This window comes from Uloborus diversus, chromosome 4 (genome assembly GCF_026930045.1).
Source record: "Uloborus diversus isolate 005 chromosome 4, Udiv.v.3.1, whole genome shotgun sequence".
In the NCBI taxonomy this organism is placed as follows: domain Eukaryota; kingdom Metazoa; phylum Arthropoda; class Arachnida; order Araneae; family Uloboridae; genus Uloborus; species Uloborus diversus.
This window is the reverse complement of record NC_072734.1, coordinates 57,752,419-57,765,046: the sequence shown is the minus strand read 5'-3', so window position 1 is coordinate 57,765,046 and position 12,628 is coordinate 57,752,419. Positions and strand designations below refer to the sequence as shown.

The window sequence follows — 12,628 nt, the reverse complement described above, 5'->3', positions numbered from 1 at the left end:
TCTTTAATTTTCACTGACTCTCCTTGCATTTTTTAAAAAACTGACTACCTATTAATTTGATTGCATGCTCCTAATAAGAAAATGCTTGTCATTGTGGCTACCAGCTGGTTTGATTGTTCATCGAGTTTTCTGTAATAGCTACCTACACCGTCTCCTAGTTTGTTTATTTTATTTTTTTTTTTTTTTTTAATGATAGTAACTGTCAGCAAACAGTTTTGCTGCCTAACATTTCTTAAGTGTAATCACTTTCAAATAAAAATAATATATATTTTTTTTACCTCGATCTCAGTTATAAAGTAGTAAAAGGAATGTATGAAGTATTGAGTATAGTATTGAAGTATAGTATTGAGTAAGTCGGGAAACTTCTGAGGGTTCTTAGTCAATTCAAATAAATGTTAGCTTGGGCCGAAAGAGCAAATCCAAAAGATATGATAAAATATAAATGTTTTTTTTTTTTTTTTTTTAATGAAAAGACTTTATCTAAGAAAGCTTGGTTATCACTAAAAAGTTCAAAATAAAATCAGTACATGATTTCTTGGTTACGTCACTCAATAATTGTAGTTAATCCTGAAATCTTCTTATTAAGGTTAATTCTAAAGCTGCCAATAAAACTAAAATTAAAAAATTGAACCAAAAAATGTAGCTATAGTAAAGCTATTTGTAAAAGCTGTATGCCGCCGCATTTTGGGTAAAATTTGTTCCAGACGTACATGTACCCGACCTCTCCCCGCAATATAGTGCAATATTTTCGTTGAGATTTTTAAGATAAAATTTAAGATTTAAAGGGATATTATTGGGGAAATTTTTCAGAATTAAAGTATTTCAATTTTTATAAACTCTGAGATTAAGTTGAGGTGGTACACACCAGATGAGTGTCACCCGGGAGGAGAGAGAACCGCTCCCTGTCAAGAAAAGTTTTTTGACTATGCAAAAAAAAAAAAAAACCCTCAAGTTACAGCTTTCAAAATTTGAAAGCACATGATTTTATCAACATGTGTTAGTTAAACAATAAAGGGGAGCAAATTAATCCTATTCATTTTTTTAATGGGATTTTTAAGTAATCTCACTTTAGAAATCGAAACTATTGGATTACTTGATTTTCAAATTGAATTTCTAACGTTGTATACATCTTAGGTTTGCAATAAAATACAACGCGAAAATTTCATAAAAAGGAATTAGTATTTCAATCTCTGTTTAGAGGTTTTCTCCCTTTCCCATATGAGGAAGGGGGATTTGGAACAAAATAATAGTAATAATAATAATAATAATAAAGTCAGAGTCTGACGTTTCAAAATCCAGGAGCCGGAGTCGGCAATTTTTCTTCCTACTCAGCAGTCCTGGTAAAAAGTACTGGCTCCCATGCTGCTAGTACTTTTTACCATAAAATTCTATTTTGCAGTCGAATGAGCTGACTAAATGGCAGCATGGGTTGAGATTGTGCCACATCATATGTATCTATACCAATACAAAAAGAATAAATTAAATTACGCGAAAGAAAAAGCAGAGTGGATCACGTTTCAAACCTTCGATGCATTATAAAACCTGCATCCTATCTCTTATAGTTCGCCACAATTGGGTGGTTTCCTTCAGTCAAAAGTACTACTTTTAGTCATTGAAATGGATAGAATGAGTAAAATAATAATAATAATAATAATAATAATAATAACATGGACCCAGAAAATACTTTCATTTTCATAGCAGTTTTTTTTAAATTATTTTTTTCAAAATGCCCAATTTTTCAAACAAGGCGTGGTCTTTATGACGTCACAAATGATGCACCCGCATCTTTCTACTACGTTTCCACGCAATGATAATCAAGCAGCGAATTAAAATTGCGCTCTACGCTTGCTACCAACCATATCGTTGCCGATACACGTGAGTAAAGATGCGAATTAAATATTTTGGACCCGTGAATGGCAACACTGAATGGTATTTCATCATTTGTGATGTCATCAGCAGAAGCGTTAAACGATGAAAGAGCTCCAATTTAAGTATTTTTTTTAAATATTAAACTTAAAGAAATTATTTTAAAAAAAAATGGTCAGATTCTATGTTTTTAAGCATGTTCTTTCCAAAAAAATACTTTTAAAATTTTGGAAACGACCCCATTTATGTGGCACAATCTAACCGCTGCTGTCACAAAGTCAACCCATTTCACGACACTGCAAGGAATCAAATAAAAGTTCTCATACGGATGAGTCCAATTAAGAGATGGTCACTTTAAATGTACAGCATGTCCCCGTTTCATTAGCAAGACCCCTATTTTAGCATCCGTTAGTTCTAGATGCATACTTGCAAAAATAATTAAAATAAGGTGTGGACTTAAGGCATTGAAAGTTTAAAGAAAAAAAGAAAATTAGTGAAAAATTACCAAATCTATTTTTGTACGGACTGTAGGTCCCCTAACTTAGATTTAGGGAAATATTTTTCATTGAAAACTAATTCCAGCACAAAATATTTCAAACACTAGCGATCAAAAATCAAGGGGTTGAGAGTTCAAAATTTAAAGGGACCGTGCAGAAGATGAGATTGGAACTTATCGCCCTTTCAGAAGAATGAGGTTGTCGAAGTAATAAAACCAAATATTTATACATAATTGAATCGTTTATTTCAAAAACCAGTCAAACGACAAAATTGCTAATTTCAAGAAAACATCTATATCACCATATTAAACTATTCAAATGATGATTACAGCATTGTTTATTGAAAGAAATATGTCTAAATATGTATCTCGTTCAGTTTAAAACATTGTAATCCTTATGGAAAAATTTCAATATGCAGGTAAAAATGCTTTTTCGAAATTTTAGAGTGTGTCGCTTGACTACGTTTTTTTAAATAAACGGTTTAATTTTCATTGCTATTGAAAAATAAATGCAAATGTTATGCTATGTTACATAAAAACGCACTACAAAAGTTCGTACAGTTTGGAAAAACCTACTCTATGCCCACAGCTAATTTTAAATTAATATTTTCAAACAAAAGGTGTTATTTATTGCGAGTTTAAAGTGTTGTAAATCACAAAACGCTGCTTTTCATAACGCGGTGAATATTGGTCGTACTAATGGCAAACTTTTTGTGTTGGGATTTTTTTCTAACGGATATGATTTCTCAAAATATAAGTTAGCTGACCTAGAGCACATTTAAAAAGTTAAATTAAAAATTTTTGTCTCATTTTCTTTTCCTCTTCAAGCTTTCAATATCTTAACTCTGCACCTTATTTTGACCTTTTTTGCAATTGGAAGTATCCATCTAGGACTAAGTTGCGAAAATACAAGGATCTTACAAACGAGGACACGCTGGATAATGGCATCAGTCAGTATAATTGAACACTTTTCTCGTAACATGTGACTGCCCTATCGCACAAAACTAATGTTCAGATTAAAACAAAAATTGATATTCAGATGAACTCAAACGAAATTGATACTGATTATTTCTTTAGCTTCAGTCACTCAAATGTGAGAGATGCAAATAAAACCTTTTTGCTTTCATTTATAATTTGAACAATTGAAAAACTAATGCAAGGGTTTAAAAATCGGTCGAGAGAGAATTAAAGCTCTCCATCTTTTGTCTCGAATCGCTCAAATGGTCCGTGATAATTTTGAAAAAGATGAAGATAATTTCATGATGACCACAACATACTAGGTGCAATTAGTACACCCGCTAAAATTGTTCTCTCTATTAAGACTAAATGAAAATAAAATATTGAAAAAAAAAATAAAATAAAATTAATTTGAATTTTGACATCTTGAATTCAAATTATGTTTTTCGCAATCACGAGTGTGTGTGTATGTAGGCGTGTGTGCTTGTGTGTGGGGGGGTATGTGTGTTTGTGTATATGTGTATGTGTGTGTAGGCATGTGTGTTTGTGTCTGTATGCAGGCATGAGTGTGTGGATAGTTGTGTGCATGAGTGTCTGTGTGCGTGGGGGCGGAGTATGTGTATGTGTGTAGGCATATGTGTTTGCGTCTGTGTGCATGAATGAATATGTGGGTAGTTGTGTATATGTGTGTATGTGTTTGAGTGTGTGTATGTGTAGGTGTCTGTATGTATGCGTGTGTGTATGTGTAGGTGTCTGTATGTGTTTGTGTATGTGTGTAGGTGAATGTGTGTGTAGGATATGAACGCAACCTGGAGATGGCTTTCGCTAGAGGAGCAGCATCGTGAGGAGCCGGTCAACGGTGATACTGCAGAGGGTGCTGGCGGGAAAATAAAATGATAGCACATCAAAACAGTCAAATAAAAGCAATAAGCAATCGTGATCGCTCAAAAAAACTTGACGATTACTTCCGAGAACAGGTTGTCCATGGAATAACGACCTTGACCAACGTTTAATTATTATTCTTCGCAACTAAAGTCGCCAGTATCCTGTCTAAAATGGTTTAGTTTTGATTTTTTTTTTTAATTTACGTACCGAATCACTCTGTTGCACCATCTTATGACAGACCTTCTGCAGTTGCTTGAAAGTGCTGCATTTTTCTCCATTGCAGCAATATCTGCACGTAATGCGGAATTGCTACACACACACTGTTACATTTCTAAAATGCTTGCAACGTTACAAGAGCGAAACGCCTGGAGTTGCAAAAGTAGTTCGATGTTCCAGATAGCTTTTATTTAGTAAATTTTTGTTATAAATAAAATAGCAAAATTCATTTCATGTTGGATTTACCATCCACACATTGCTCATCGGCTTGGTAAGCCCCAACTTAGGTATTTTAAGATTGTTTAACTTTCAAATTGGCAATGGCAGTTCTGAAGACCGCTTTAGAATTTTATTTGGTTTGTTTTGTTCTATGGATTGAAAAAAAAAACAATATTCATTGAAGACTTTCTGAAAAGTAATGGAAATAAATTTTACGACGACAAAGTTTGTTACAGTAAAATTTATTTACAAAAACATGACAATATACGAATGATTTCTGTGACTTGCAACAATTTCATTTTAGACACTTCAAATTTGCATTTTCGAATTCGAATACACATTAACTATTTCATCATTTCCTTTTCTATAAACATTATGTATGTTTACAAACTCTGAAAAAGAGGTAAAACTTCAGCCTTGATTCAGTTAAGTGAAATGATTGGTTTAATGCTTAATACCATTGTGACTAAAAGTATACGAAGAGAATTTAAGCAAGACTGTGTTTAAAGAAGAAGAAAATAATAAGAAAATCCACACATTAAAGATTGAATATTCTTTGAAAAACGATTTTTGCATTTCAGAACTCAGAGAGATAACTTTATACTTCTACTTAAAAAAATAAAAATGTATAAAATTTCAAATTGACTTCAGTTCAGTTGCATAAGAAAAAAAATGTCGCAACATAATGATATACCCCACTCGATAATCTATTGGTTTATAATCAAAACATTCACGTTAATTGCTTAATAACTTATCATTCTATTAGAAAAGCTTTCGAAAATTAGAATCATTTAGCAACTGATATGTTTTTGGGGAATACATTCTATAACGATCGACGAGAATAATGCGATTCAATAACCCATTATTCGATTATGATAAGAATGAAAAAAAACAGTAGGTTTTTTTCATTCCATTGTGAAAAAACATTCAAGTTAATCATTTGACAACCTGTCATTCAATAAAGGAATTCACTGGATAAAAATCAGTAAATGATCATTCAAATATGAAAGCATTCAAGTGAATCTCTCGTATGCAAAACGTCATAATCAAGTTTTGAATTATTCTACGATGATCATTCGAACATATAGATCACTAAAAATACCACCTACACTCAGTCAATGATGATGTTCTTAGTCGAATTAGTTCAGCAAGCAATCACGTAATATTCGTCACAGAACGGCAGTGATCAGTTTCCTGATTCTAAAAATCACCTAAAAGATTCATTCAGAAGTAACGTAAACACTTTTCTGCGAATCCTTTTCATTCTTCCAATCAATGATCATGGAACACATTAAGAATTGCCAAGTCATTTTAAAAGAACAACTTCACTTCATTCCAGTTTGTGACTAAAATATGGGTCTTTTCCACCATGCAGTTGTCACAATTTGTTCACGAAGTCTATAAAAATAATTTAGGTATTGTTCCATTGGGGGGGGGGGATGTTATAACGTCCTCTGGTTTCAGTCAGCCAGGTTTCTTGCCAGCCAGTCCAAGAATTCTGTCACTCTCGTGTAGACACCTGGATATCCAGGTTGAGCACATAACTTTCCGAAAGACACGACTCCCACCAAGTAAAAGCGAGACTTGTCGCCAATCGTCGTCAACGGACCTCCTGAATCACCCTGAAAAAAAAAAAAAAAAAAAAAAAATATATATATATATATATATATATATATATATATATATATATATATATATATATATATAAAAGAAAGTCGTGTTAGTTACACCACTTATAACTCAAGAACGGCAGAACAGATTCGGCTGAAAATTGGTAGGGAGGTAGCTTAGAGCCAGGAGATGGACATAGGATACTTTTTATCCCGTTCTACAGCGTTCCCGTGTGACTTGACATGAAACGTCAGTCACTATAAAACGTGATGAAATGACAGCTATGTATTGACGTATGGATGACAATTTGATATTTGTAAGAAATCAATATTAAAACTATTTCTATTAAATAAATAATTAACAAGTGGATTGAAGTGAAGTGAAGTTTAATTAATAATGCCGCGACCAAGACGATCGAATCTTTCCCGACAAAGCCGTAATGCAAGAAGAATACAAAATACTGCAAATGCAAGGACTGAAGAAGAACAAGAAATTGCACGTGAACAGCGCCGCGATAGTATGGCTCGACTTCGTGCTTCTCAATCACGAGAGCAAAGTGAAGCAGCCCGTAAAACAGCTCGGTTGGCAATGCAGAATCGTCGAACGAACAACAGAAGGCAACAAATAGATAATTTGCGACGCAGAACAAGATATTTAGCTGATTTGAATCGAGCAGCGTTTCGATACGATTGCAGCAATGATTACAGCTTGCATCCTAGCGTTTGCATTGGGCAAACGGACGTTGTTTGCGAGTATTGTGGTGCATTAAAGTTCTCCGGAGAAACGCCTGGATTATGCTGCCTTAATGGTAAAGTGAAATTGCCAGTGTTGACTCCGCCACATGAGCCATTGTATTCATTGCTTTGTGGCGAAACACAAGAATCACGCCACTTTCTTGCAAATACTCGAAAATACAATAGTTGTTTCCAAATGACGTCATTTGGGGCAGACATTATCGAAGAAGGAGGATTTAATCCGACATTTAAGGTATTTATTTTTGTACTTACATAGAATGTAGTTAAAGAATAACTTACTTTATCTATTGGTATGTATTATATTTGCTAATACTGAACTCTACTCTCCCACAGAAAAAGTGTTTATAACCCAGTTAATACTGTCTGGTTTTTATTTTGTAGATACAAGGACAGATTCACCATCGAATTGGATCATTATTACCTTTCGAAGATACACAGAATAAATTTTTACAAATATATTTCATGGGCAACATGGAAGAACAACTTGATCGACGCCTAGGGATCAATGCAGGAATGAAGCGAGCAATTATTCAAGACTTGCAGTGTCTGCTTCATGAACATCATGCGTTGGTCAGGTTGTTTAAGAGTGCTTTAGAGCAAATGCCAAATGATGACTATAAAGTTGTCATCAAAGCAGATAAACGACCATCTGGAACACACGAACGCACATTTAATGCTCCAACAGTAGACGAAGTTGCCATCCTGATTGTTGGTGAACAATTCGAAAAACGCGATATTGTGCTTACACGTCGCGATACTGGGCAACTACAACAAATATCTGAAACTCATCGATCATATGACGCATTGCAATACCCACTGATGTTTTGGCAAGGAGAAGATGGATATTATTTTAATATTAAAATGATAAATCCATTGAATGGTAAAGTATCAGTGTCTTAATAATGGTTAATGTCTGTATTATTTGTCTTTGAAATGGTTAATTATCAAATTTTGAATTTCAGGTGAAGAAACTACAAAGAAAGTTAGCTCAATGAATTATTATGCATATCGTTTGATGATTCGTCAAATTGCTGACAACTATTTGCTGCGGTTTCGTCGATTGTTTCAGCAGTATTGCGTTGACATGTATGTAAAAATAGAAACGGAAAGTTTAACATTTATTAGGTTGAACCAAGCCAAACTGCGTTCTGAGGAGTACGTCCATTTACGTGATGCAGTTAGTACTGAAGGAAATGCAGCTAATATTGGTCGATTAACTATTCTGCCGGCGACGTACATTGGTAGCCCACGTCATATGCATGAATATGCACAAGATGCAATGACATATGTTCGTCATTACGGCCGGCCAGATCTCTTTATTACTTTTACCTGTAATCCAAAATGGATAGAAATTACTCAATTGCTGCTTCCCGGACAAACATCAAATGATAGACACGACATCACAGCACGTATATTCAGGCAAAAAATTCGGTCCCTGATGAACTTTATTGTTAAACAACGCGTCTTTGGAGATACTCGATGCTGGATGTATTCAATCGAATGGCAAAAGCGAGGCCTGCCGCACGCACAGATTCTTATTTGGTTAGTGGAAAGAATTCAGCCTGACCAAATAGATGATATCATATGTGCCGAGATTCCTGATCATGAAGTCGATCCAGACCTACATGATGTTGTTACTACTAATATGATTCATGGACAGTGTGGTGCCATCAATCCCCAATCACCTTGCATGGTCGATGGAAAGTGCTCTAAACGATATCCACGGAAATTAACGGCGGAGACTGTCACTGGCAACGATGGGTATCCGCTGTATCGGCGTCGATCACCACATGACAACGGTCGAACTGTCACAACGAAAGTGAAAAGAATGGATTTCGTTGTCGACAACAGTTGGATTGTTCCATATTCGCCACTTATTTCTAAAACGTTCAAGACACATTGCAACGTTGAATACTGCAATTCAGTTAAGTCAATAAAATATATTTGCAAATATGTCACGAAAGGCAGTGATATGGCGGTTTTTGGATTGCAATCCTCAAATACCAACGATGAAATTTCACGCTATCAAGTTGGTCGTTATGTGAACTGTAATGAAGCGATTTGGCGTATATTCGCATTTCCAATTCACGAACGTCATCCTACTGTTATACATTTGGCGGTGCATCTGGAGAATGGTCAACGAGTATATTTCACGGCTTCGAATGCTACGCAACGTGCTGAAACACCTCCAGCAACTACATTGACCAGTTTTTTTGCAATCTGCCAAAGCGATCAGTTTGCACGAACTTTGCTTTACTCGGAGATGCCACGTTATTATACTTGGAATGCTTCATCCAAGAATTTTCAAAGACGGAAGCAAGGTGATGCGGTTCCTGGGTATCCAGATGTGCGTTCTACTGATGCTCTTGGTCGTATGTATACAGTTCATCCAAAGAATGATGAATGTTTCTATTTGCGGTTGTTGCTGGTAAATGTGCGTGGGCCAACTTCATTTGAGACACTACGAACTGTTAATGGTGTAATATTCCCAACATATCGTGCTGCATGTGAAGAATTGAACTTATTAGAAAACGATACCCATTGGGATACGACAATCGCTGAAGCCATTATCTCTGCATCTCCAAGTCAGATACGCACATTATTCGCTATCATAATTTCGACATGTTTTCCATCAAACCCATGTAACATGGGGCACAAATACAAGGATAGTATGTCAGAAGATATTTTACATCAAAGTCGTGTCAGTTCCAGAAATCACGATATTGAGATGAATGAGGAGATACATAATCGTGCTTTACTCTTGATCGAAGATATGTGTTACCTCATGTGCGGTAATTTATTAATCAGGTTAGGAATGCCAGCGCCAAATCGTGAAATGAATGACGCATTTAATCGAGAATTAGAACGGGAACGTAAATATGATCACCAGGAATTAGATTTAGTAGTTCAAAGGAATGTACACCTGTTGAATTACCAACAAAAGGAAGTTTATGATACTTTAATGAAGGCAATCGCTGATGAAAATGGTGGTTTATATTTCCTAGATGCCCCTTGTGGAACTGGCAAGACATTCCTTATGTCATTAGTTTTAGCAACTGTTCGGGCGAGATCCAACATAGCGGTTGCAGTTGCTTCTTCTGGAATAGCAGCCACATTGTTAGAAGGATGCCGTACGGCTCATTCAGCATTCAAATTACCGTTAAATCTTCAAACTATTGAAGAACCAACGTGTAATATTGCAAAACACTCAGCAATGGCCAAAGTTTTAGCGGCATCGAAAATCATCATCTAGGACGAATGCACAATGGCGCATAAACGTGCATTAGAAGCACTTAACCGAACATTAAAAGATTTACGCAATGACTCGAGATGTTTTGGAGGAGCAATGATTTTACTGTCTGGCGATTTCCGCCAAATACTGCCAGTAATTCCAAGATCTACGGCTGCCGATGAAATAAACGCTTGCCTCAAATCGTCAAATCTATGGCGCTATGTGAAGAAACTGCAGCTGACAACAAACATGAGAGTTACATTGCTTAATGATACATCTGCTGAAGATTTCTCGGAGCAATTGCTGACTATCGGTAATGGTCAAGTACCTGTCGATGAATCGAGTGGATTAATATCATTTCCAAATAATTTCTGTAATTTTGTCTCATCAAAAGACGAACTTATCAACAATGTATTTCCAAATATTATTTCTAACTACAAAAATAATGAATGGTTGAGTGAGCGAGCAATTTTAGCGGCTAAGAATAAAGATGTAGATGACCTGAACTACATAATTCAAAATAAGATCATTGGAACAATGCATTCATTCAAATCTATTGACTGCGTCACAAATGAAGATGAAGCCACCAACTATCCAATTGAATTTTTAAACTCTTTGGACGTGCCTGGCTTACCACCGCACAATTTACGCCTAAAGGTTGGCTCCGTAGTAATCATGCTTCGAAACATAAACCAACCAAAACTGTGCAACGGTACGCGTTTGGTGGTTAGTAAATTGATGAACAATGTAATTTACGCTACGATAATGATAGGAAAATTCAAAGGTGAGGAAGTTCTCATTCCGAGGATCCCGATGATCCCAACCGATATGCCATTTGAATTTAAAAGACTTCAATTTCCGATACGTCTTGCATTTGCCATGACCATCAACAAATCACAAGGCCAATCCTTAAAAGTTTGTGGTTTAAATCTAGAACATTCATGTTTTTCACATGGTCAATTATACGTGGCATGTTCACGGGTCGGAAGACCATCTGCGTTGTTTGTTTTTGCGCCTGATAATAAAACAAAAAATGTCGTGTATCTCAAGGTACTTAAGTGAAGAGCAACCTATGTACTAAAATACAGAAATAATAATGAATGATTAATGTAGTTATTTAATTTTTTTTTTGTATTTTTTCCAAAAAAAAAAAACACAATCTGCTTATTTATTGCCATTAAGGCGGAACAAAGTTCGCCGGGTCAGCTAGTATATATATATATACTAGCTGACCCGGCGAACTTTGTTCCGCCTTAATGGCAATAAATAAGCAGATTGTGTTTTTTTTTTTTTGGAAAAAATACAAAAAAAAATTAAATAACTACATTAATCATTCATTATTATTTCTGTATTTTAGTACATAGGTTGCTCTTCACTTAAGTACCTTGTGATACACGACATTTTTTGTTTTATTATCAGGCGCAAAAACAAACAACGCAGATGGTCTTCCGACCCGTGAACATGCCACGTATAATTGACCATGTGAAAAACATGAATGTTCTAGATTTAAACCACAAACTTTTAAGGATTGGCCTTGTGATTTGTTGATGGTCATGGCAAATGCAAGACGTATCGGAAATTGAAGTCTTTTAAATTCAAACGGCATATCGGTTGGGATCATCGGGATCCTCGGAATGAGAACTTCCTCACCTTTGAATTTTCCTATCATTATCGTAGCGTAAATTACATTGTTCATCAATTTACTAACCACCAAACGCGTACCGTTGCACAGTTTTGGTTGGTTTATGTTTCGAAGCATGATTACTACGGAGCCAACCTTTAGGCGTAAATTGTGCGGTGGTAAGCCAGGCACGTCCAAAGAGTTTAAAAATTCAATTGGATAGTTGGTGGCTTCATCTTCATTTGTGACGCAGTCAATAGATTTGAATGAATGCATTGTTCTAATGATCTTATTTTGAATTATGTAGTTCAGGTCATCTACATCTTTATTCTTAGCCGCTAAAATTGCTCGCTCACTCAACCATTCATTATTTTTGTAGTTAGAAATAATATTTGGAAATACATTGTTGATAAGTTCGTCTTTTGATGAGACAAAATTACAGAAATTATTTGGAAATGATATTAATCCGCTCGATTCATCGACAGGTACTTGACCATTACCGATAGTCAGCAATTGCTCCGAGAAATCTTCAGCAGATGTATCATTAAGCAATGTAACTCTCATGTTTGTTGTCAGCTGCAGTTTCTTCACATAGCGCCATAGATTTGACGATTTGAGGCAAGCGTTTATTTCATCGGCAGCCGTAGATCTTGGAATTACTGGCAGTATTTGGCGGAAATCGCCAGACAGTAAAATCATTGCTCCTCCAAAACATCTCGAGTCATTGCGTAAATCTTTTAATGTTCGGTTAAGTGCTTCTAATGCACGTT

General features: G+C 35.4%; 1 protein-coding gene across 2 annotated transcripts in view; it reads right to left on the bottom strand.

The window, feature by feature from the left end:
* Positions 1 to 4,883: 4,883 nt before the first annotated feature.
* Positions 4,884 to 12,628, bottom strand: part of LOC129221547 (proclotting enzyme-like) — a 69,767-nt gene continuing 62,022 nt past the window's right edge. For both annotated transcript variants that reach the window (XM_054856037.1, XM_054856038.1), the window contains exon 9: positions 4,884 to 6,261. In XM_054856037.1, coding sequence (XP_054712012.1) covers positions 6,100 to 6,261 — 162 coding nt within the window. In that variant the 3' untranslated portion in view covers positions 4,884 to 6,099. The remainder of the gene's footprint in view (positions 6,262 to 12,628) is intronic.